The sequence below is a fragment of the Gobio gobio genome, assembly GCF_949357685.1.
Source record: "Gobio gobio genome assembly, chromosome: 6".
Classification (NCBI taxonomy): domain Eukaryota; kingdom Metazoa; phylum Chordata; class Actinopteri; order Cypriniformes; family Gobionidae; genus Gobio; species Gobio gobio.
In genome coordinates this window covers 20,034,614-20,061,140 of record NC_137102.1, presented here as the reverse complement: position 1 = coordinate 20,061,140, position 26,527 = coordinate 20,034,614, and the positions used below count along the sequence as shown (strand labels likewise).

The following is a 26,527-nucleotide window of genomic DNA, read 5'->3' as shown; positions in this document are numbered from 1 at the left end:
GCAGAAGGAGAAATGGTGGTCCCTGATTCCACCTGCTTGGGTTGGACAACTCAGCCAAAGTTTTGCCACGTGTGATGTCATCGGCTGGATTTGTTTTGGAATCTACATAGTGCCAAGCCCCTGGGTCGGTCAATTCCTGTATCTCTGCTACTCTCGTTCCAACAAAAACCTTGAATCTACATGAATCAGATTGGATCCAGGTTAGCACAGTAGTTGAGTCAGACCAGAGCGTGACCTGATGGATTGGAATACTAAGCTCTGACTTCAGAAGCTTAGCCAGCTGAGCTCCAGTTAAGGCAGCACACAACTCCAAACGAGGGATTGACTGCAGCTTTTTGGGGGAAACTCTTGAATGGGCAGTCAGGAAAGCTACTTCTATGTCTCCCTGGGGACTCTGTGTCCGTAAATAGGCTACAGAGCCATAGGCTTGCTCTGAGGCATCGCAAAAGATATGTATCTCTCTTAGACATTGAGTGTTGTCTAACTCTGCAGTAACATAACATCTAGGGAGAGAGATGAGTTGGAGGTCTGGCAACTCCGACTCCCATGCCTGCCAGGCGTGGAGTAACTCACTTGGTAGTTGGGGGTCATCCCATTCTCTCTTCTTGTCCCACAGGTGCTGAACTAATATTTTAGCTCTGGTAGTGTAAGGGACAATGTAACCCAATGGGTCATATTGGCTGGCCAAGACCTTATAAATGTTGCGCATTGTGGGGACTGAGTAGTCAATGGGACGGTACTTGTATGACAGTGTGTCTGATATACAGTGCCAGTGTAGACCAAGTGTGGATTCTTGAGCATCTGGTTGACCTTGTGTCAGCCACAACTCAATGCTGGTGGACCTAGCATGAGATGGGACATGGCTCAGGATATTAGGGAAGTTACTAGCCCATTGTCTTAAATCAAACCCACCTGTAGCTAAGAGGTTTCGCAACTTTGTCACCAGTGACTCTGCTTCTTCCTTGGAACTGAAACTTTGGAGGAAGTTATCCACATAGAAGGATTTCTCAATGCTTTCACGTACATCTTCTCCTGTTTGACTATGATCCATGATGTGTTTCTGTAATGCAAATGTTGCACAACATGGACTGCATGTCGTCCCAAAGGGAAGGACTTGCCACTCATAGACTTGGGGAAGCTCTTCTCTCTTGAGATCTCTCCACAGGAAGCGTAACAGAGGGCGATCCTCTGGCAGTAGACGCACCTGGTGAAACATTCCCCTGATGTCACTGCTTAAAGCCACTGTGTGCTCACGGAACCTCAGCAGAACAGACATCAGGGTAGGGCCTAATGTAGGACCTGGAATTAGGAGTTCATTCAGGTTCTTCCCTCTGTGCTGAAAGGAACAGTTGAAAATGACTCTGTTCTTTCCATTGTGCTGAGCAGAGGTGTCAAAAGTATTCGCATTCATTACTCAGGTAGAAGTATAGATACTGGGGTTTAAAAAGACTTCTGTAGAAGTTGAAGTATCAACTCAAGCTTTTTACTCAAGTAAAAGTGTAAAAGTAACTGGTTTCAAAACTACTTAAAGTATAAAAGTAAAAGTAATGTAACGGGAAAAAATGCCATTAAAGGGGTAGTTCACCCAAAAATTAAAATTCTGTCATAATTTACTCAAATTGTTCCAAACCTGTATGAGTTTCTTTGTTCTGAAGATTGAAGAATTTTTGTAACAAGCAGATTATATGCAACCATTGACTGCCATAGCATTTTCCCCCTACTATGGCAGTCAATGGTTGCTCTATCTGCTTGGTTACAAACATTCTTCAAAATATCTTCAGAACAAAAACTCATACAGGTTTGGAACAACTTGAGGGTGAGTAAATGATGACAGAATTTTCATTTTTGGGTGAAGTATCCCTTTAAGGACAAAAGATTAGGCCGCGCCACAGTGCATACCCCACCTCCTCAAAAAAACATTTTTCTGAAGGCCATAATGACTATAATGTTATATTAAAAAGTTAATGTTGAACATTTTTAGATGCACTTGGCAACACGTTTCAGCCGCATATATTCCCATTGAAAATGAACGCATTTTAGGACAATGCAAATACATTAAAGAACCATATTGTGTACTACTGAGCATTAACGTGTTTCATGGAGTGGAAGATTTGATGACTAGTTGCCTATAAATATTGTAAAGGTGCAAAAAGTCAAAATTCAGAGGCATGTTATCAATAACCATTTTTTGAATGTGTGATCAGTGTGGCCAGATTGGGTCAACAATTTCCAGCCCAAAAACCTCACCAAATGTACATTTATATTTTTTTTTAAAAATGGTTATTGATAACATGCCTGGTTATTGATAACAAGTTTGCACCTCTTACAATACTTATAGGCAACTAGTCACTCCAAGAAAAAAACCCAAAACTTTAACTGCCAAAATAATGTGATATTATTTGATTGCCATACCAATCAATGTTGATAAGTAAGTTACCATTTTATCTCCTTAAAGCATAACATTGATGATTAAAAAAAAAAAAATAATTCCCAGTAAAACGGTTCAAATATGACTATATGTCCAGGTAGAAACTGTCAAAACCGCAATCCCTTAGAAAAACACAAGATTTTCAATGTCAACAGTAAGAAGCCAATTTACGCGCAAAAAGTGCCCAATATAGAGATTGGAAAAAGCTATGTAATTAACAGGCATTTCACACGTTAATGCACACACCAATGTCAAAATGCGTAATTCATTGATACTGTACAATAATCCGTCAACAAATACATAACAACAATGCGCTTACCCTTGTGTTGCACTTTGCTTTGACAAAACTACAGTATGTCTTTCGTGAAGTACATGGCACATGCACATTTAGCACAGTCAAAACGGATTAGTCGTTGATTTTAACATCTTTCAGCATCTGTCGGGGTTGCTAGTTGCAGATGTCCTAAGTGTGTGTATGATGATGGACAGGAGTCTCGGTTATATTTATAAAGAGTCTTCGAGTCACAGGTGTAATTCACGTTTGAGAGTTGAGTCACTCTCCCACTCTTTACTGTAGATACAACTTACTGTGTATTTATGCCACTGGCATAGCGATCACTGATTCACTGGAATATACAGCTACGACGAGTCATCGCGCTAAAAACCCGGCTAAAGTCATGAATGAGGCTGAGCACGTCTGCCTGCTGATCGCTGATTGGCTGAAAGTACGTGCTCGTCGGCGAGAACCCGCCCTATCTGGCAGCATGGTGTGTGATTTGTGCAGGTGCAGGCGTGATTGATAGCCTACAACCCAATAGGGTGTCGGAATGGTTTGTGTTTATCCTTCTCATCCAACCACAATCAAATTCACTCTGTCCGGATGGCGCGATTTATCTGGATAGTTTTTTTTATTTTATGACAAGCCGGAATGAAAACATGCCGAAATAGGAGTAACGAGGCTATTTTTAAAATGTAAGGAGTAGAAAGTACAGATAATTGCTTGAAAATGTAAGGAGTAGAAGTAAAAAGTAGGCTGAAAAATAATTACTCCAGTAAAGTATAGATACTCAAAATTTCTACTTAAGTAAGGTAACGAAGTATTTGTACTTCGTTACTTGACACCTCTGGTGCTGAGTCATATGGTGTGGGATATACCATGATTCAGTTGTCTGTTTCACATGTTCTGGAGATATCACTGAAGCATATCCTTCCTCCTCCAACCTTTTCATCTCAGCCCTGTAAGATGCTGCTTGAGTTGGATCTTTGGCTAACCTTCTTTCTATTCCTCTGAGACAAGGCAGGGTACTATCATTTGGAGCTTGCAGTATGGGCATGTTCTTCACTCGAAGCAATGGAGTGGCATATCGAGCAACTCCATCTACCATAACTCTAGTCGTCTTTGACTCAAGTAATGCAATAGCCTCTTGATCTTGCTTGGATCGAGTAATGAGTTTCTCACTGCGATACGGAAGTACATCTAATTGCCATAATCTCTCCACTTGCTTATACAGGTTGATAGGGGAAAAGGAAGTAAAAGTAGAAGTGAAGAGACACTGTTGTTCTGAGAGGCAATGCTTAATTTCTTGAGTGGGACCCTGCAATGTCCAACCCAGTCGGGTCCTAATGGCAGCAGGTCCATTTGGAGGGCCTAGACGAACTGGTTCAACCGGTGTAATGAGGTGTGGATAGTCAGAACCTATGAGGAGGAGTGGCTGTACGGAATCAATCTGTTGCAGCGGTAATCCCTGAAGATGCTGATACTTGTTCTGTAACTCACTGATTGGATGTGTATGTTCAGCCAGTCCGAGTGGTTCAGCGGTAAAGGCCTTGTGAATCTTGAAGGAAATCTCAGGTTGGAAGGCAGGTGATACAGTAAAAGCCACAGTAGCCCCTTGTAGATTGTGGCGGTCTTGACGTACTGTACGTAAAACTAATTCTTCAGGCTGACCCATCAACTTAAGCTGTTGAACTGCCGAGTGAAGGAGTATTGTACGTTCGGACCCATCATCTAGTATGGCGTAAGTTTCCAAGCAATGATCTCCATTTCTCAAGAGCACCTTACAAAGCTTTAACAAAACTTGGCGACTGCCAGTGGGTCGATCTAGATACAAAGTCTCTGTGGTAGTGCTCACTAGGCAGCTCTCAGAGATTCCAGGATCAGGAGAGTCATTTGTCTTTGTGGTGGGCCGATTATTAACCTCATGGAGGACAAACAAGTGCCTGCTGTTACAGATCTTGCAAAGAGTTCTGAGATTACATCTTGCCGCTTGGTGCCCTCGTCCACAACGCCAACAGCGATGGTTTGTTTGAATCCATTCCACTTTCTTATCTTTGTTCAACTGACTGAAATGAGAACAGCCATTCAAGTAGTGATCATGTCCATCACAATATGGACAGAAGATGTTTCTCTCTCTGGACTTAGACTCAGTATCTTTCACTGGCATGGATCTTGAGACAGTGCATTTCTCTGTACCAAGGAATATACTTGTTGGGTTGGTTGGACGTTTGAAATCCTTACTTTGTCCCTTTCTGCTCATGGCTACTGGCTTACTCGTGGAAAGAGAGAACCTGGAATTATCTTCTTGGACCTGCAGCTCGAACTCTAGCCAGTCTGAGAAATCCAGTAATGTAGGGATAGATACTTGATGTGGATAGATAAACCTTCTGAAGCTTGTCTGCAGATCATGTGGAAGCTTACACAATAACCTTGAAACATGGGATCCGCATTCCAATTCAACATAACCCTTCTTGCCCAGCTGCTGAAGCATACTGACTAATGAGCGAACTCTTAATGCAAACATCCTAAAAGCTTTCACATCTCCACTGATGATGTTCGAGGCATCCATAAGTTCTGCGATTCTCTGAAGGGCCAGCTGGTGAGGTTGTCCATACTGCTGATTAAGTGCTTCCATAGTATCTGAGAAGGGATACAAGGAGTTGTTGTAAGAATCTGCTATAAGCAGAGCTTCTTCCAATTTTAGGTGGTCGACAAGTATCTGAAACTTGAATCTCTCAGTGGCATCAGCCGGTAGAATATTCTCCAACGCGATTCGTAACCGAGAAAACTCTCTTGGGTCTGGCTTTACAAAGTTTGGGATGGTTGGAGCTGGTCCACGGTAAGTGCTCTCTTGGCTGGGAGGGATACGTTGCTCTGTGTGACGATTGACACCTCTGCTGTCATCTGTTCTGCTGTAGTGTGAGGGTCTCTGGGGGGAAGACTGTTGAGGTGAGATAGGACTGGAATAGGTCTGCTGTGAAGTCATCTCAAGCCTCTTAAGCCTCTGATCTAGGTCGGAAAGGAAGTCATGTCTACCATGATCATCTGCACCACCACTCACAATTTTAAGCAGTTTCGATCGAGGTAAGGGTACAGGTTTAGCTTCTTTATCCCTTTGTGGGGGATGAAGACGAGGCTGAGGGGGATGAAGACGAGGCTGAGGAATTGGGAAGGACATACCTGCTAGATTATGACTTGGCTGTTTGCTTGCCACTAGCTGTTTCATCTGTGCTGAGCATCATTCCTTTTTTCTAACCGTCTCATCTGCGCATTTGCAAAATACCGCAGTTCCTCATTCTCCTTTTTAAGCTGCTGAAACTCTGCTAAGACCACTGATGACAACTCAGAATGTGGAGTGGAGAATTTATGCTGCTGTTCATCTTCCCTGATAGGGCTCCATTCAGGTGGCTGCCAATGCTGAGGACTTTGTCTGTGTTCATGGTAGGTGGCAGCTATGTTGAGTGAGGCTGCTCCTGGTGGCCCAGAATCGTCACTCAGTTCAGGAGAAGAAGTGTCTGCTCTGTACTGTGACTGTAGCCTTGGGTGGTATCCGGTGACATCAAAGTCTGATAGATAACTAGGTAAACGCACTGATCGCCGGGGTCTGACAGTGGGCTCAGGGGATTCAGGTCTGGTGTCAGGATCACTTTGATACATCTTACTTGTGACAGCTCCTCCTCCGGCTCGAAGGACCACTTGTAATGAAGACTATCTTATGTTCTGGTGGAAAATGAGCAGTCACAAGACGTCCGGTCAGAGACGTATATTTCTTTAATGGGTGGTAATTTGCAGCCACATTTAAACAGTAGTGGTTTGGTATATGAACACTAGGGGTGGGACGATACAGGTACCTCACGATTCAATTCTGTGGCGATATGTGGTCCACAATATGATAATATCACGATTCGCGATATCTACGATATTCCATATATTGGAAGAAATTTCATCAACGATATATCACGATATATGTGACTGAAAAGAAAAAGAAGGAATAAGGAAATTTTATGCATTTATTAATGCCAACATTTCCAATATTGTGCAAAGAAATATGCATTTGCATAATAACTCACTGCCTCCTGGTCTTAAATGTAAACACTGTACATCTAGACAGATAAAAGTGCATGAACATTACAAAACAACATGAACATTAACATGTGTAAACCATAATACTGAAACGTCAGTAGTAAGTTGCTGTAAACAGTGGACACATCAAGGCATATTCTGCCTTGACGTCCAACCATCACAGGTTAGTGCAACTCGTTTAGCAGACCGGAGCGCACCCTCCACTTTGGCTCTGGTATCTGCATACAATGCAGGGATGACTTTGTCTGTAAAGTGCCGACGACTCGGTATCTCGTATCTCGGTTCCAGTGTTGTCAACATTCTGCAAAATCCATCATTCTCGACCACGCTGTAAGGGCGAAGGTCCTTGCAAATAAATTCGGCGATGGACTTAGTGATACTCTGTGCCCTCGGCGACCCAAAGGGGAGCTTTGCTTTGAACGCAGTAGTGATTGTCGGCTGACTTGGTTTGCCCTCATTATCACCTGAGAGTAGTTCGCCGTGATAGCGAACGAGGTGCATTTGCAGATTCGTAGTGTTGCTGTTATATTTTATCTTTGCAAAGCAGTTCTTGCAGATTGCATAGTCTTTATCCAGTGCCTTTCCGTCGACTGTCTCGTAAAACCCGAAGTGTCTCCACACTTTAGAGTGGAAACTAGCGGGTGGGTCTTTGATTAGTTTTTTATTGTTTTCCGCCATTCTTCTCGCTTCTCTTTTTTTCTGCAATTCTCTGTTGTTGTTAGTTAACTTGTGTTCTTCACCGGCCGCTGTTTGCGCCACTTTACCCCTATTTACTCGACCAGCGCCCCCCGCAAACAGAATGGTAGATATTGGGTAGTGACAGTGACACTGACAACGGGTAAATTAATCATTTTGTGTTGTAATAAAATATCGATATTGGGCGTTAGTGTATCGATTATTTATTGCGACAGAGAGCACAACAATATATTGCAATATTGATTTTTTTTCCCACCCCTAATGAACACACTCTGTCAAATCGATCAAACCAGGCGGCATAACTCCATCAAACTTTCTCTGTGTATGCTCTATAGACCACGCCCCAATAACTAGACTGTTCCGTTAATGCCATTCTCCCCATAAAGTGCAATCATTGAGCCCCCTGGGAACCATCAAAATCTGTGATGATCTGTCAGTCTCTTTCCAGCTCAACCTATAGAGAGAATTTAAGGCATGGCTACTGTATCAGGTGGAGCCAAAGTTTAGCTGGTGTGGGATCAAGACTGACCCGTTACATGTGAAAATACATTCTGCTTATGTTGCAGAAGTGCAAGCGCTGCAGTTAGTTATATTGTTTATTTTGATGTGTCAAGTGTCAAAAATTTCCTGGTGCAGATATGTTGAATGGATTTTATAAGCGAGGCGCTCATGTTCACTCCAGACCGAATGTTAGCCTACTCCGTTGCTTACTCATTACACATGGCAACACAGCTAAAAGTATTAATAATATCTTGTACATTTTATTGAAAATAGCCCACTTTTACCTGTTGAGACATGCCTTCACAAGCACCCGTAAGAGCTGCATGGTGTTGTTTGAGTTGGGGGCAAGCCTGTAGCACTCCTCTCAGAAACTGAAGCCTCCGGGCCTTGATCGCCCCCAGGTGGCTGGTCCCAGTATAGCTCATAACCCCTGCCCCTCCGTGTTTTCTAATGGGCGCGAAACAAACTAAACAATCAAATTACACTTCAAATAATTATTTCCAAAAGTTGGTTTCTGTCATTGTAGGCAGTTTTTATCACGATGATTTCATTTCAAGCGTTCGTTTTTTAAATAAGTTTAGTTTTAGTTAGTTGTTTGATACTGTACAAACGGGAGGTGTGACGTCATGATTGACAGCTGAGATTGACAGCTTCTCTAAGTGAAGTTGTCGCTGAGGCACTAACTGACTTTTTTCTGGATTTTCAGAAGGAGATTGGAGCTTTAGCTTTATTTTCTACATTTCCATAACTGTTTATTTCACAACAACATAATGAATTGGGGCTTTTGATATCGTTTGATATCGCACCTCTACTTGCTGCTCTCTACTGCGCAGACTCCAGTCCCGAGATCACTACTGCACAGACTCTGCCCCAAAATCTGCGCAAGATGTCAGCACCATATTCGGACCTCCGGAGGCTTCAGTTACTTCAGCGGAAGCCAATGAAGTCGCGTCGTCCATATTTTTTACAGTCTATTGTTAGATTTTGGTGTATTTGGCCGAGCAGTCGTTTGGGTGGCTCGCCAATGTATTAGATTTCTCCAATACATAAAATAAGTAAGCTTGACCAGAGTTCTTGTGGGGAGAAGAATTTATTGAAGGTTTGTAGTGTAGCAGTCTTTCAGCATCGATGTTATCATGCCGCCCTTCAACAATCTTAACCCAACGTTCTGTGTTCTGAGACAGAACTTTATACAGGGAAGACAAAGGGCTTCAGACAAAGGGAAACTGTTAGGACCTCCCACAGGAGATCGTTCTTACACACCCCAAACGTTCCTGCCATCGATACTGATCCAATCAGCATAACAGTGACATTCAAATGCATAGATGCTAATCCAATCACTCATGGGCTCCAAGGGCCATTAAAGACAAATGGTGCTCATTTTACAAACAGGAACTGGCCTAGAAGATTTACATACAAAATCTATCAATCCCTCCTTTGATCATTTTTGATCACAATATAGATATCATGTACACATGCTGTATACAGGTTCCTTCTTAAAATTACAGTATAAGAGTTCATGGTGAAACTTAACATCCTCTTGAATGCTTGAATCCTCTTGAAGCTTTTATTTTGGAGTTGTGATCTTTTGGAAATGGCAGATAGTGTTGTGTTCTGTGTTTATTCATGAGAAAACAAACAGGAGCATTGCAATTTGGATGTTTTACTATTAAACTCATTGCTAAGAGGCTGCTAGCCCGCTCGCAAGTGAAGTTAATAGTTGAAGGCCTTGCATGAACAATGCAGTCAGCTCACTGAGAGCTTTACCTGTAAATACGCGCTGATCTTTGCTTTTAGAAAGTAATTCCCTATTTTTCTGAAAATAAGGCGGAGGACGACCCTTTCCAAGTGACCAGCATTTTACCTCTGAATGGCCTATTTTCTGACAGGAACTGCAAAACCTGTTTTCTTTGCCATTTGGTTGTCTGCTATGTTCTCCTGGAGTTTGATTTAGAAGGGTGTGCTTTTGTTCTTCAGTATGCTGCTAAAACCTCTTGGTAAGATCCAGATTGCAGAGTTCTTAGTTTGACCTCATGTGTCCTTTCAATTTTTGCTGACCACTCAACAAGCTGATTGAAAGCTGTTCCAACACTGTCCCAGTCGTCATATCGGATTTTTAGGGCTTTTGAGATTTCAGGTTTCAGTCCATTCACAAATGCAGTTTTCAGAGGCATGCTAGTATCCTTGTCTAGATCCTCACTGTCATTTACACCGGAGTGTTCCAACCAGGTTTGTGTGAAGCGTTCTTCAAACTCTGTAACAGTTTCTCCTGTTTTCTGCATGCATAAGGTAATTTTAGCCCAATTAATCTCTGCAGGTTTCAGTTCGAACAAGAAGGTTTTTACAGCTTCCCAGCCAGCCTCAATGTTCTCTTGAGACTCACCTACCCTGGATTCAACACTTCCAGTGAGGTTTTTTTGATCATTGTCTCTCATGTTGATATTAAGTATCATTGCTCCATCTAATGGGTGTAAGGAATAGATTTTCTGCAACCGCTGAAGAACTTGCCATACTTTTCGTGGTTGTTTGTACACATCTGGTAATTCCTTAGACCACTTGTCTACTTGCTCCGGTGAAGCTGGCTGGTATGTCTTACAGGGAATGTATTTCTTAATAGTTTTTTTTACGATGTGGGTTCGTCTTTCGCCTTCCTCCTCATACTCCTCCTCATTGTCAACTTCAATTTCAGTCCTTCTGTTCTTGACAATTATAGGAGCAAGTCTAATCTTTTTGTTCTTTTTGGGGACATGAACATGTGTCTCAGGTTCAACATCACTGCCATCAGAGCTTGGAAGAGCAGTTTCTCCTAGCAGATGATGACGTTTGTATTACATACAAAATCTATCACTATGGTTGGGGGAGGCACGATACGCGAAAGGGGTGTTTTCAAAATATGCTTCTTTTTTTTTATTACGCTAGATGACTACATCACAGAAACTACATACTTCACCTTTAAGTAATGTCAGTACACCCTGCTGAAAAATACAGCGTTGATGGTGGCCAGCATAATGTATGTTTTACATCCTGGGACCAGCATGGGAAACGGGAGTGCTGGCGAACTAGCTACAGCAGCTCAGTTTTTTGCTTTTCCACCAGCTAACTAGACCAGCATTATACCAGTCCTAACCAGATTGGGATAACATGAAATTCATGTTGGATTATGCTACATTTTTCAGCAGGGCAGTAAGTACAGTTCACCCAAAAAACGAAAGCTCTGTCATCTTTACTCACTCATTCAATTTCAATTAAAAGTCACAATGCCCCCCCAACCACCCCCCAAAAAAGCTGTTGATCTGTATCAGTGCAGGTTTCAGTGAGTTTATATGAAATGTATTGATCAGATAATTTTCCAGGAAAGAGACAATAGATTGTTATTGCTTTAATTAGAGTCTTGACAAAATTCCTTTGTTTTGGCTATTTGATGTTTTCCAGGAGCACTATGTCATCATTCTTTGCCCAACAGAGCTGGATGCGGCAGTGAGACGTGTACTGCGGATCCCAATGTGGTCACATAGAGTCATATATCTGCAGGGCTCTGCTCTCAAAGACCAAGATTTGGTCAGAGCACAGTGAGTTCACACATCCCACATCTACATTCGGTATCAGCTGTAAAACTACTTTCATAGAAAGATATCATGACTTCTGGCTTATCACACTGAGTTAAAAACGGGCATAAATTATATCCTAAAAGATTTTGTTGAGTTAGCAAACTGCAAAGTATTTCAAACTTGATCGTTGTGAAATCTAATTTTCACTGGGAATCACATTTACATGGAACAGAATTTAAAATGCCAAATTTTTGCTATAAAGTATTTAAACATCATCAAAAAGAATATCTATATATTTTTTTAGATACATTTGATTGAGAAGCAAATTTGTGTAAGATATTTAGACAAATCTGTAACACTTTACAATAAGGTTTCATTTGTTAACGTGAACTAACGAGCAATACTTATAAAGCATTTAATAATCTCAGTTAATGTCAACATTGCTTAATGTGCCGTAAACTAACATGAGATATGAATAATATAATTTTATTAACTAATATAACTACTTACTAACAAAAAAACAGGAATAAACTTCAATAAGTTAGAAAAAACTAACTGGCACCCTCTCCCTATAGCTTCCAATTTAACAGTATTAGCTTGACAACAAAGTATGCATAAGATCCTCCCATGTAGGAGGGGACACTCTCACGACCTTGCACAAAATTCCCTAAAAGTTCTCTAAAGGTGATGAAAATCCTGAACCTTTATAGAGCATTAGGGACGTTCCTAAATGTCCTTGTTTGGTTATGAAAGTGCTGCAGTTCAAGGTTCCTTATATGACTTAAGGAGGACATTCCATTTTGGTTATTTTATGGTTACATAGCAACATTACAAAGAGGACATTTGGGACGTTAACAGAACGTTCCCACATGGTCCTCTGTTGGTCATATAATAACGTTGCCGATATGACTTTAGGGGGATGTTCTATTTTGGTTATTCTATGGTCACATAGCAACGTTACAAAGAGGATATTTGGGATGTTAACAGAACGTTCTTATATGGTTCCCTGTTAGTCAGATGGGGACGTTTAATTCAGGACTGCGCTGCAACATATATTGTTCAGTGCAGTGGTCTCTACACTACATTCTCATAACTTTTGCAGAACCTTTAGGGGACCAACCTAGAATGTTATTTTTTGGTCCTATTTAGGTCCTTCCATCATGTGTACTGTTACTAATGCTTTCAGAACATGTTTGTGTGAATCAATGTACACTGGGCTGCTTTGCAAATGAGGGTCAGTAAAACACAGGATTTGTACAAAATGCTTCTCAAAGATGGATCAATACCAACTGCTTGTTTAACTTCATATCAGAATATGTAAGTACCGCACGTCATTTTTTGTGAATGTACGCAAATCGCCTTTGTGAATGTGCTTGTTAGCACCCTGACGGCTAAAGTGGCTAAAGTTATTGACTGTATTCTGAGAGATCAGAGCTATGTCATTCATTTTATTTTTAAGAAGTAATAAAAGTGCGCTTCTGAATTCTACAGGTGGTAGCATTTTTGGGCTAAAAATAACAAGCTCTGATCTCTGTGAATACAGTAAGAGACAATGGTAACTTTGGCCACATTTGCACATTCAGAAAGGCGATTTGCAAACACATACATTATAAAGTGCAGTACTTGCGTGTTCTGGATATGAAGTTGGATCACGAAGGGTTGGTATTAATCCATCTTTGAGAAGCAACTTTTGTGGACCAAAAAATAGTATTCTGGGATGGTCCCATAAAAGTCCTGAAAACATTATGGGAATGTAGTGTAGAGGGAACGTCCTATAATAAGGGTCGCCTAACCATTGACAGAATGTCCGGAATGTTCCCTGAAGGTCCGACAAATAACGTCCCCCAACCCTTAAAAGAACTCCACACCATGACCGTCTCGTGAGATCTCTTTAACATCTCCAATGTTTCCCCTAGACAGAAATGAGGTTACTTTAACATCGAATGGAGACTTTTGCTTGAGTCTCCTGCTTCTCACATTTGTCACCTGAGACATCAACTCTAACACTTTCACATTTTTCTCTTTAAAAGTTTCAGAAGAGATCTCAAATAACATCACACAATGTGCTCAGACTTTTCTCCTAAGCTAAATACTCGGAGGCTCCCATATTTATCTCTAAAGATTCAGAAGAGATCTCAGCAACATCACACACTGTGCTCATACTTTTCTCTTTACCTAGAGACACTAGTGGTCTCACATTTGTCTCCACTAAAGTTTCAGAAGAGACCTCAACAACATCACACACTGTGCTCATATTTTTCTACTTAGCTAGAGACTCTAGTCTTGAAAAAGATTGCATAAAGACAACAAAGAGATGTTCTGTTTCTTCTACCACATTCTCAGTTTTAACATCATGTCTCATTTGTATCTACTTTTATATCTCCTAAGGGATTTTAAGAGAAACATCTGAAATTTTGTTGATACTAAAATGAGAGATATATGACAATCACAACTAAGTCTCCTGGGCTTATAGGAAAAGCAAACATTAAGCAATTTTTCTTTAGGGAAGGTTTACACGTGTTTTTTTTTTACACAAAACAATTGAACAAAAATGGCAATGGTGTAAGAAAATTGTACAAAACAAAAAAACAGATTTCAATATATAATCTCTTTCTATGCAGGCTGAATTATGCTGAGGCTTGTTTCCTTCTGACCTGTCGCTGTGAGGCTGATCGCAATGCAGCAGTATGTATTCTTAAGCTTAAAAAAAAAGTGAAGAATTATTATTAAAAAATCCAAAGCATTGCCTTTAAGTTAGCTATGGAAGGATGGGACATACAGTATAGAATATATTTTGCATAGCTTTTTTTCATTTAATTACTATGAATATTCTACCATTAATAATTTCTTTCTTTCTTTTCAGGATTACCAGACCATCCTGAGGGCTTGGGCAGTGAAGGACTTTGCTCCAAACTGTACTCTTTTTGTTCAGATTCTCAAACCAGAAAACAAATTTCATGTGAAATTTGCAGGTATTGTTTAATCTGTCTCAATTAATTTATTCCATTACATTTCCAACCATGAATAATTGCAGAGAATTATCTAGGACACTTTAATGCATTTCTTTTTAACACAATTGGTAATGTGATGTTCCCCTTTAGATCATATTGTTTGTGAGGAAGAGTTTAAATATGCCATGCTGGCCCAGAACTGCATCTGTCCTGCCACGTCCACCTTCATCACCCTGCTGGTGCACACCTCACAAGGCCTGTGGGTAAACCAGCCTGACATAATGTCAAAAACCCTTAAAGTCAGCATGAAACGAAGTTGAAATAGTGTTTCCATCCATTTTGGGAAGTATGTGTGAGTGAAACGGCTTCTCAAACAAGAAAAGTTGTAGGGCGGGACTTGATTTGGTCCATCTGGAATTGTTTATAGCCTATTATTGGATGGTTGTGGTTTGCTATGGCTGTGATGTCATGTGAGTGATAGGTTGTCCTGCCCTCACACCAGTAAACACCTCATCAGAGAAGAGAAGCTGCAATAGAGAAGGGAAGATATTGTGATTAAAGATTATGAGGGCACATTAATATTAAACAAATTATAAGGTGCATTAACAAATCATTTATGGTAATTATCGCAATATTCCATTAAAAACCAGAAGAATTGGAAATTTTGATTTCATGGTGACTTTAAAGGGTAGTTAATCCAAAAATAGATTATATTATTTACTCGCCCCCTTTGTTTTTTGATTGATATACAATATGATATGATGTATGTAACTCTGCAGAGAAGGTCAACACTCTCCTGAAGACTGGCACAGGATTTATGGAAAATGCTCAGGAAATGAAGTGTACAGCATTGTTCTAATAGAAAGCATCTTCTTTTCTGATTATGAGGGAAAGAGCTTCCCTTATGCCTCCTTTAATGCATATAATAAGTGAGTATGTTGAATTTTGAGAAATGCAATACATGTCATAGAACAGAGAAAATTACCTTTGATTCTGCAAAAATTGCCATTTCTCTCTTCTGGATCTTCAATTCATTCGATTCATGTCCTATTTTTTGAGAAACATAATTTGTGTAAATATCGCTCACATTTCTAGGTATGGCATCTGTCTTATTGGAGTGTGCCCTGAGGACACTAAGAGTATCCTGCTGAACCCTGGTCCTCAGCACATCATGAAACCCTACGACGTGTGCTTCTATATCAGTCTCACCAAGGAGGAGAACTCCTGCTTCAAGATCCAGACATCGTGTAAAAAAAGCCCCATGACTCAACCCCCAACAAGCAGTGCCATTACTAGCATGGGTCAGACAAATGCTTCTCATGATAATTCAAACAAAGATACTGTACATATCACAGCAGTGCCATACACTACTGTTCAAAAGTTTAGGATCTGTAAGATGTTTTTATGTTTTTGAAAGAAGTCTCTCGTGCTCATCAAGGCTGCATTTCTTTGGTCAAAATTAGTGAAAATAGTAATATTGTGAAATATTATTTTAATGAATATTATTTTAGGATTTTTTTGCTGATAAAAAGTTCAAAAGAACAACATTTATTTGAAACAGATATTTTTTTAACAATATAAATTTTTTTACTGTTACTTTTAATCAATTTAAACCAAAAATGAAAATTCTGTCATTAACTACTTACCCTCATGTCGTTCCAAACCAACCCATAGTTCACAAGTTTGTGTGCCCATATAATCTTAGTGAACGTGGTAAACAGATTTGGCTTGCTGTCTGAGAGGATATTATACCCGAGCTCTGATTGCCCCCCTATAACAGGCAAAATTGTATAAAAAAGGAAGAGCAGGAGAGGAGGAGGGATGCTGCAAGAACTAACAACAGGAAGAGGTAAGCTGCTGGTTTTATACCTTGGTATTAATTGGAAGATTAGATGGGCGTACTCCTCCCGAAATTACATTTAATTCAGATTAATTTAAGTAATTGAGGTTAAACCACTGGAATCGTAGATTACTTTAATGATGTCTTTACTACCTTCTGGGGCTTAAAAGGAGGGAGTCAAAGTCAATGGAGGGAAAGAAAGCTCTCAGATTCCATCAAAAAGATCTTCATTTGTGTTCCGAAGATGAATGAATGTCTTATGAGTTTGGAATGACATGAGGGTGAGAAAATGGTGACAGAAGTTTCATTTTTGGGTGAACTAACCCTTTAATGCATCGTTGCTCAATAAAAGTATTAATTTCTTTCTAAATAAAAATAATTTTGGTAACACTTTACAATAAGGTTCCATTTGTTAACATTAGTTAACATGAACTAACAATGAAAAATACATTTAAAGCATTTATTGATCTTAGTTTATGTTAATTTCAAAATTACTAATACATTACTAAAAACTAAAATTGAAAAGGTTAATGTTATTTAATGGACCTGAGCTAAATGGAACTAACAATGAACAGTTTTTATTAACTAACATTAACAAAAATGAAGGAATACTGTAACAAATGTATTGCTCATTGTTACTTAATGTTAGTTAATACATTAACCCAATTGAACCTTATTGTAAAGTTACCAGAATTGTACTATACCCATTTACAGAACTTTACTATAACTTTTGAACAGATGTGTATGTACTATGTGTTAAGTTTTTAAAAAGTTCACCATAAAATTAAAAATGTTCTTCCATAAAACACAAAAGGTGAATGTTTGAAGTGTATTTTGCCTGCTCTTTTTTCCATATTATGAAATTGAATAGGGACTGGGTGTGTAAACTTACAAAATGACCAAAAAAAAGCACCATAATCTTCCCCTCTGCAAAAACGTGGTTGACAAAGATAATGTAATGTTGTTTTTGTTTGTATTTCCTAAAGGTCCCATGGCCATAGATATGCAGGAAATAAGCATTCCATCCAGTTTAGGTCCATCTCTCTCAACTGAAACACATATATCTGAGCCCAGAAGATCAAACATGGTTCCTGTTCTAGAAGTGCCTGATTCACCTCCCTTTCAGAATGGCAATCTGCTCAGCGATCAGTCACAGAGTCCATGTCAGCCCTTCAGTGGAGATAAATGCAGCGATGGGTAATGTGTTCTTTACCTGAGAGAGAAAATCATCTGTTCATGAAAGTTGTTTTTAGTTGGATTAAATGTCATCACAGAAATGCCATCATGTCAAGTTAGCTGCTCTTTTTTTGTAGATACGTTAAGGGATATCCCCCAAATTTACCCTACATCGGAAGCTCACTGATACTTTGCCATTTACGGAAAGAGAAAACGCCCAAATGTTGTATGCAGCTGGAAAAGGTAATATGTCTTGATTACATTTTGGTGGGCAATAATATGAACAGTTTACAGTACAGATACACCGATCAAGCATAACATTATAACCACTGACAGGTGAAGTGAATAACACTGATTATCTCTTTATCATGGCACCTGTTAGTGGGTGGGATATATTAGGCAGCAAGTGAACATTTTGTCCTCAAAGTTGATGTGTTAGAAGCAGGAACAATGGGCAAGCGTAAGGATTTGAGCGAGTTTGATAAGGGCCAAATTGTGATGGCTAGACGACTGGGTCAGAGCATCTCCAAAACTGCAGCTCTTGTGGGGTGTTCCCGGTCTGCAGTGGTCAGTATCAATCAGAAGTGGTCCAAGGAAGGAACAGTAAGGAACTGGCAACAGGGTCATCAGTGGCCAATGATGGCTCATTGATGCATGTGGGGAGCGATGGCTGGCCCGTGTGGTCGGATCAAACAGACGAGCTACTGTAGCTCAGATTGCCCAAGAAGTAAATGCTGGTTCTGATAGAAAGGTGTCAGAATACACAGTGCATCGCAGTTTGTTGCGTATGGGGCTGCATAGCCGCAGACCAGTCAGGCTGCCCATGCTGACCCCTGTCCAGTGCCAACAATGGGCACGTGAGCATCAGAACTGGACCACGGAGCAATGGAAGAAGGTGGCCTGGTCTGATGAATCGCACATCACATGAATGGTCGGGTGTGTGTGCGTTGCTTACCTGGGGAACACATGGCACCAGGATGCACTATGGGAAGAAGGCAGTGTGATGCTTTGGGCAATGTTCTGCTGGAAAACCTTGGGTCCTGCCATCCATGTGGATGTTACTTTGACACGTACCACCTACCTAAGCATTGTTTCAGACCATGTACACCCTTTCATGGAAACGGTATTCCCTGGTGGCTGTGGCCTCTTTCAGCAGGATAATGTGCCCTGTCACAAAGCAAAAATGGTCCAGGAATGGTTTAAGGAGCACAACGAGTTTGAGGTGTTGATTTGGCTTCCAAATTCCTCAGATCTTAATCCAATCGAGCATCTGTGGGATGTGCTGAACAAACAAGTCTGATCCATGGAGGCCCCACCTGGCAAGTTACAGGACTTAAAGGATCTGATGCTAACATCTTGGTGCCAGTTACCACAGCACAACTTCAGGGGTCTAGTGGAGTACATGCCTCGACGGGTCAGGGCTGTTTTGGCAGCAAAAGGGGGACCAACACATTATTAGGTCATAATGTTATGTCTGATCGGTGTATATGCATAAGCATACAGTATGTTTGTGTTCCTTCAGGTATTTAAGTTTAAACTGATATTTATGTTGCACAATAATTGCAAGTAAAAATGATGCAAGTAAAAAATAATTGTCTAAAATTATGTTGCAGAAATACACTACTGTTCAAAAAAGTTTTTTTTCTTAAAGAATTTATTATTTTTATTTAGCAAGGATTCATTAAATTGATCAAAAGTGACAGTAATTACTTTTATAATGTTACAAAGATTTTTATTTCAAATAAATGCTGTTCTTTTGAACTTTCTATTCATCAAAAAATGTAAAAAATTTTAGAGCAAAAATAAAATAAAACCTTGTCAACATTGATAATAATAAAAAATGTTTCTTGAGCAGCAAATCAGCATATTAGAATGTTTTCTGAAGGGTCGTGATACACTGAAGCCTGGAGTAATGATGCTGAAAATTCAGCTTTGCCATCAGAGGAATAAATTACATTTTAAAATATATTCAAAGAGAAAACAGTTATGTTTTACTGTATTTTTGATTAAATAAACGCAGCCTTGGTGAGCATACAAGACTTCCTTCAATAACATTAAATAATTTTTTGATCTTTAGTGTGTTTTATGAATTATCATTATGAAGTGTCACTGGTTTAATGTTGAATTGTAATATTACATTGCTCAATCCTTTTTTTTTGTGATGTCAGTTTTTGTCTAAGACTTGCGACCACAAAGACATTGAAGATGTCAAAGCGTACAGTTTGAAGAATAAGCTCATCATTGTGTCTGCTGAGACAGCAGGAAATAGCCTGTACAACTTCATCCTCCCGTTACGAGCCTCATACAGACCACAGAATGAACTGTGGCCCATCGTGCTGCTCTTGGAACATAAGTAAAAATCCTTATTTTGCACATCACTCTCTTTTACCTTGTTCATTGAGCTATTGCCAATGTCTTGTAGTTATGATGACTTGCACATATCCTGTCTTTGTAATAAGAGATGTCTGCATAATGTTGTGTTTCTCTGTGGACTTTCTTGTCTTTTAGACCAGATGCAGAATTTCTTGAGACTATCTGTTGGTTCCCAATGATCTATTACTTGCATGGATCAATCGACAGGCAAGAGACATTATTATGAAACATAATTTTTGTTTGTATCCTGCCCACAAATAATTTTTTTTTTTGAGGACAGGAAGGAGATAAGCCCACTGCTGTACACAGAGTGTCACCTTCTTGAGATAACATTAAAAACACAGAATTAGCTCAAGACACAACTGAGAATAAAGTGCTGCAAGTATAAAAACCTGGAAACAAATTAAAAATGTTGAACTAATGATTAACGTTTTTTTTTTTTTTTTTTTAACAGGTTTTTGGTTAAATGCCTGAAATAAGGTCTGTGGTGAACACAAACTCAACATATTTTCACATTTTATTCTATATTCTGTGTGTGTGTCTGTCTGTCTGTCTGTCTGTCTGTCTGTCTCTATGTCTCCTTACAGCCTGGATGACCTGTTGCGTTGTGGTGTATCATTTGCTGCCAATATGGTGGTTGTTGATCGGGAGAGCACCATGAGCGCTAAGGAAGACTATATGGCTGATACAAAAACCATTGTTAATGTCCAGACCCTGTTCAGGTCAGAGAATACTCGAGATTTTCTTTTATTTCTCAAGAGGTTAATCACTTACATGCATCCTAACCCTAAATGCCAAAACATCACACTGTTGAATATGTAGCTAGTTTTTATTCATTTGTTTATAAAATATTTTGTGTTTTCCAAGTGTTTTCCAAGAACACAGCTGTGTGCAGTAATAAATGCATGTTTGTTGAACAAACCCTTGTGATAGAGAAGTACAATTTAGCATACTTTTACAGTTTTTCTCAATCGCTTTGGCACATTTTTGGAAACATTCTCTAAACTCTAAGTTCAATTGTCACCACTGTTTGCTGGAACATCAGAACTCTATAGCATGTCTGCAAAATGTAGTTACTCACCCAAAACATTTAATTCATGCTTCAAAACCTAGTTATTTTGTCAGTAAATTGGCCAGTGCCAGCAAAATAAAAAGTTTTTTTTGTCATCGTGTGAGTCACACTGGTCAAAATGTTTAGATGTTTTTTCACCATGGAAATATTTGTTATATACGAATTTCATGTTTTTTTTTGTTTTGTTTTCTGTTGCCACTAACTGCTTTCTATTCTATACAAAAATGTCCGTCTTGTTTAGCTGAATGCACTTGAATGAATCACACTGAACTTTTTACTGTGAGACAGTAGGTAAAAATTGACTAGGAAAAGTCAATAATGTAGTACACGAAAAAACTGTATTTATACAGTACTTTTTAAATTTTATTAGGATTTTAACCTTTTACAAAAAGGTTAAAGAAAAGACATTCAAAAAATATATATATATACAAATCAATAAATGATAGTATAATAGTAGTAATAATAATATAAATTGTAAATAATTATTATCATCATACATTTTTATTAATAAAAAAAAGATAAAGATAACCCAAAAAGTAAAAACACAAAACAAAAAAGGGAACTAAGATCAACCAGGGTGTATATGCAGTTTCAGTGATAAACCACAAACAAACAAGCACTCCGTAGGGCAGAGCAGACAGCATACTATGCCCTCCATTACTGATCTGAGTCAGTGTTAAACTGGTTAAGATGATCCAGAAATAGTTGCCATATTGTAAAATGTATCAAGATTACCCATAATTCCATACCAGACTCTCTCCATGTGCAATATTCCAGTAATATAGGTCAACCAGGTCTTAAACTGAGGAACATCAACGGATTTCCAGAGTCTTAGAATGATGCTCTTAGCAATAATCATTCCGTAAATAATGGTACTTTGTACAGAGACATTATAGTCTGACAGAGATAGAGAGAATTTCCAAATAATGCAATCTCTGGATCAGGCTTGAACACAAACCCGGATATGTCAGAAAACCACATAAATATTTCACACCAAAAATCATAGAGTTTAGGGCATGTCCAGAAGAGATGGGCAAGAGAGCCCTCTGCAGATTTACACCGGTCACATGTAGAAGAAATGGTGGGGAAAATTCTATGTACACAACTACACAATTTCGCTTAATTTGCTCCTGATCACCTTGCGTAAAGTGGATTTCATTGAGGGAGTTAAAAAAATGTAGGAGTGGACACCAGTGGATTGGAGCAGTTCTTGTCCAGGGACATTGACTGTGGCACAATGTTTATATTGGGCTGAACTCTCTGTTCAGCTTCCCTCAAGGAAAGACCATAATTTATGACGTGGTCAATTAGAGTGGCTCTGATTTCATTTGAGACCTGTCTGTACCCTATCCTTCCTCTATTCCCTCCTGTTACATATTGCTCTCCCCTTCCCCTCTGTCCATGTCTTCTTATATTTTATTCTCTTGCTCTTTCCACTAAAACTATTGCCTTCCACTCTACCATATCTTCTTCCTCTATCCCTCTTCCTACATCCTCAGCTCTTCTTGCTTTTCCTACATCCTCAGCTCTTATTGCTCCATCTCCTCTTCCTATACCACCTATTCCTTCCCCCTCATCTCTTTCTACCTCTTCCATTTTTCCTCTCACTCTCAATAATCCTCTATTCTCTCCAAAACCTCTCACTCTTACATCTCTTCCTTTTCCCATTCTTTTCTTTTCCCCTTTTATTATTATTTTTTAACAATTGGGAAATTTGCATTTCCTGTGTTGTGTGTATTACAAACTTAGCAGATATGTATTTGGGGCTAATTGAGAAACGTCCAAGTGCAACTGAGAATTTAACAAATAACAGAGTTTTGTTTGTTGTGTTTGGTAAAAATGGTGCACAAATGATTGTGATTTTTGTAAAACCGATTTTTGGTTGGCTGTGTGAACTGTTGTGAACACATTTGAGAATTTTGCATATGATTTGTATGAAATTAATGAAAATTTACAATATGTTTAGAATAATTACAAAATGTTCAGATGTTTGATGTTCTGAGTTTGGAGAAGTGTGTCAAATCAGCTGAGAAAAACTGTAAATATAAAAAATTTAATTTGGCTATTAGAAAGTGTATTTAAAAAATTTACTGAAGTATGTTAAGCAACACTTATGTGAACTTTTATTTGATTAATGTTATAATAATTATATATATATATATATATATATATATATATATATATATATATATATATATATATATATATATATATATATATATATATATATATATATCTGTTTTTGAAGAGAAATACTTTGAAGAGTTTAAGTATACTATAATTGCATACTCACTATATTTAAGAACACTTTTTTTGACAAGGGCACTGAAGATCTTGTAATTGAAATAGTCACTCTCCTGTAAATTACTTGTTTGTAGGCTGTTCTCTGGTCTCAACATCATCACAGAGTTAACTCATCCCGCAAACATGAGATTCATGCAGTTCTGCGCAAAGGACTGTCACTCAGTGGCATTCTCCAAATTGGAGAAGGTGAGCAGACATGCATTTTGGCACTCATATTATTACATTAAATCATAAAAATAATGATTTTGATTGATTAATCTGTTTGGTCCTAACCCTTCATTCCATGTTTGTCTGGATGGCTTCACGGAGCAGATGGAAAGAGAGAAAGGCTCAAACTTATCCTTCATATTTCGCCTGCCTTTTGCAGCTGGTAAAGTGTTCAGCATTAGCATGCTGGACACACTCCTCTACCAGGTAACACCCCTTTGCTAAAAGAAATGTGCTGCCTGTTGGCCTAAAACCATTTTCGAATGTTTGCCTGCTAATGCCCTCTAGATGGCAACATGGACATAAAAATATCTTCATTATTAAACACTAGATTTCGTCATAAAAATACAAAATTTGTAGACGGTATAATGTTTTTTGAAGAATAAATACTAAGCAACTACTTTTACTGAAGATACTTTTGCAAAAGATTTAAATTTCAATAGAAATATAAATTTCTGTTCCCTTTCGTTCAGTCACTCCGACGTACGTCAGTGACTGACGAATGGGGGTTTCGCCTAGAAGCCAATTACCTTCGAGGTGTTTAACAGCGCCCAATGGCGTGCCAATGCCATGGGCAATGCGGAATTTGCATACGTAACTCCGCCCCACCGCGTGGGTATATAAGGAAGTACACTGGCAACATCGCATTATGTTTCTGCTTTGGAGCCAAGAGTACCTCTTCACTCCTTCAAGCCTTCAACTGAGTCTTTGTCAGCCTTCGAGACGAGCAGCTTTCCAGAGGCGTTGGATCTACGGCGCGTTCCAGTGATCGCATACTGCCTGCCTGCTGATCTGCGCAGTGGTCCGTCTGACAGCTGGTGTGTGGTCCCTGGGCGCTTCGGCGTCTCTGCGAAGCTTCCTCTCTAAAAGAGCTTACACGTGGCACGTCCTTTTCAGGATGTCTCGCCCGTGTACTTCTGGGTGTGGCCGGTCGTTGACTTCCTTTGATGGGCACGATCTCTGCTTGGTATGCTTGGGCGTTCAGCATGCTCAAGCAGCGTTCGTGGATGAGTCATGTTCCCACTGCGGGAACATGACCATCGCGGTTCTGCGGTCTAGACTCAAAGACCTTCGTACTGAAGTGAGAGTCCCCTCTACCACACCCCGATCTACCGCGCCCCCCGTGGCCGGTACTTCGGCTGGTGGTCAGGGTGACCTGAGGGTTACGGTGTGGAACAAAGCCCCGACGCTCATGCCTTGGGCCACACCCCCCTCTAGCGTTCCGCAACCCGTGAGTGTCCAGGCTGAAATCGCGGGGCCAGCTCCGGCTCCCCCGCGCATTTCGTTTGGCGCTCCGGAGGATGATGCGATGTCGGTCACCGCATCACAAGGTGGGCTCGAGTCCTCTGAGGATGACGACTCGGCTGTGCTGCCGCCTTCGGGCGTGCCAGCATTGCCCGAGTCAGACCCAGAGCTGACAGCCATGTTGTCTCGGGCAGCCGCGAGTTTAGGGATAGAGTGGAACCCTCCGCCCTGTCCCGAACGCTCGCGGCTCGATGATTGGTATCTGGGGGCCCGCGCTGACTCACGTCAGTCCCCGCCCTCAATACCTTTCTTTCCCGAGCTGCATGAGGAGATTGCCCGGTCCTGGAAGTCCCCGTTGTCTTCCCGTGATCGGTCTGCAGTCTCCTCCGCCTTCTCCATCCTTGATGGGGCCGCGGCCAACGGGTACACTGGGGTCCCCCAGGTTGAACGTTCTGTTGCGATGCAACTGTGTCCTCAGAGCGCTTCGACCTGGCGAGGTGATCCTAAGCACCCCTCCAAAGCCTGTCGATTCACATCTACCTTGGTGGCGAAATCGCACAGAGCTGCGGGGCAGGCTGCCGCCTCTTTGCATGCCATGGCGATCCTACAGGTCTACCAGGCCAGGATCCTCAGGGACATGCACGAGGGTGGAGTTGATCCGGGGCTCTTAAATGAGCTGCGTGCCGCCACCGACCTCGCTCTCCGGGCGACGAAGGTGACCGCACGCTCCCTGGGTCAAGTGATGTCCACAAATGTGGTCCAGGAGAGACACCTGTGGCTAAACCTGGCCGATATGCGGGACACCGAGCGGACACGGTTCCTCGATGCCCCCATATCCCAGGCTGGCCTCTCCCGGGTCAGCAGCACCCTAATCTGGTCAAAGAAAGAATTAACACTCCCATCCCTGAGCCCCCAGAGTCCGGTGATGCCAGTGCGCGCCACCCACGGGTCCCGCCACTCGCATCCCACTCTGTCGCCAGCCCCCTGGCAGAGCAGACCCCAGTGGAACGCGCGTCCTTCCCTGGTCTCCTCTGTCAGGACGCAGCCGTTAACTGCACCCCCACACCGGGACGCCCAACAGCCTCCCTTGTCCGGGTCGGTAACGCTGCATCGCTGCCCCACATCGGGTACGTCTGTAGTCCGAATGACCCCGCTCGTACAGTTCCTGGGAGCCTGGCTTCAGATTCCAGGGCTGTCCGGCTGGGTCGAGAAGACAGTCAGGCGCGGCTACACGATTCAGTTCGCGCAGGTTCCTCCCTGTTTCCGGGGAGTCCGCTTTACTATTGTCGGGGCCAATGCCCCTGTCATGAGAGCGGAGGTTGCCACCCTACTGGCGAAGGGTGCGATCGAACCTGTCCCTCCAGCCGAGATGAAGTCCGGGTTCTACAGCCCGTACTTCATTGTACCCAAAAAGACCGGTTGGTTGAGGCCAATCCTGGACCTGCGCATCTTGAACCGTTACCTTCACAAGTTTCCGTTCAAGATGTTGACAGCGAAACGCCTTTTCGAATGCGTTCGTCCCGGCGATTGGTTTGCAGCGATCGACCTGAAGGACGCCTACTTTCATGTCTCCATCTTACCTCGACACAGACCGTTCCTACGGTTTGCTTTCGAGGGGCGGGCATACTAGTACGCGGTCCTCCCATTCGGGCTATCTCTGTCCCCTCGCGTCTTTACGAAGATTGCAGAGGCAGCCCTTGCGCCCCTACGGCAGCACGGGGTTCGTATCCTGAACTACCTCGACGACTGGCTCATACTGAGTCACTCTCGAGAGCAGGTTTGCGAACACAGAGATCTGGTTCTCCACCACTTAGCCTGTCTGGGCC

General features: G+C 41.0%; 1 protein-coding gene across 1 annotated transcript in view; it reads left to right on the top strand.

The window, feature by feature from the left end:
- Positions 1 to 26,527, top strand: part of kcnt2a (potassium channel, subfamily T, member 2a) — a gene marked incomplete at both ends in the record, with an annotated part of 54,945 nt that overhangs the window by 15,933 nt on the left and 12,485 nt on the right. Inside the window, 13 exons of the mRNA XM_079820429.1 lie at positions 11,418 to 11,554; positions 14,155 to 14,218; positions 14,397 to 14,505; positions 14,635 to 14,743; positions 15,264 to 15,413; positions 15,580 to 15,785; positions 17,311 to 17,521; positions 17,638 to 17,743; positions 19,681 to 19,853; positions 20,009 to 20,080; positions 20,461 to 20,595; positions 23,324 to 23,435; positions 23,562 to 23,663. Coding sequence (XP_079676555.1) covers positions 11,418 to 11,554; positions 14,155 to 14,218; positions 14,397 to 14,505; positions 14,635 to 14,743; positions 15,264 to 15,413; positions 15,580 to 15,785; positions 17,311 to 17,521; positions 17,638 to 17,743; positions 19,681 to 19,853; positions 20,009 to 20,080; positions 20,461 to 20,595; positions 23,324 to 23,435; positions 23,562 to 23,663 — 1,686 coding nt within the window. The remainder of the gene's footprint in view (positions 1 to 11,417; positions 11,555 to 14,154; positions 14,219 to 14,396; positions 14,506 to 14,634; positions 14,744 to 15,263; positions 15,414 to 15,579; positions 15,786 to 17,310; positions 17,522 to 17,637; positions 17,744 to 19,680; positions 19,854 to 20,008; positions 20,081 to 20,460; positions 20,596 to 23,323; positions 23,436 to 23,561; positions 23,664 to 26,527) is intronic.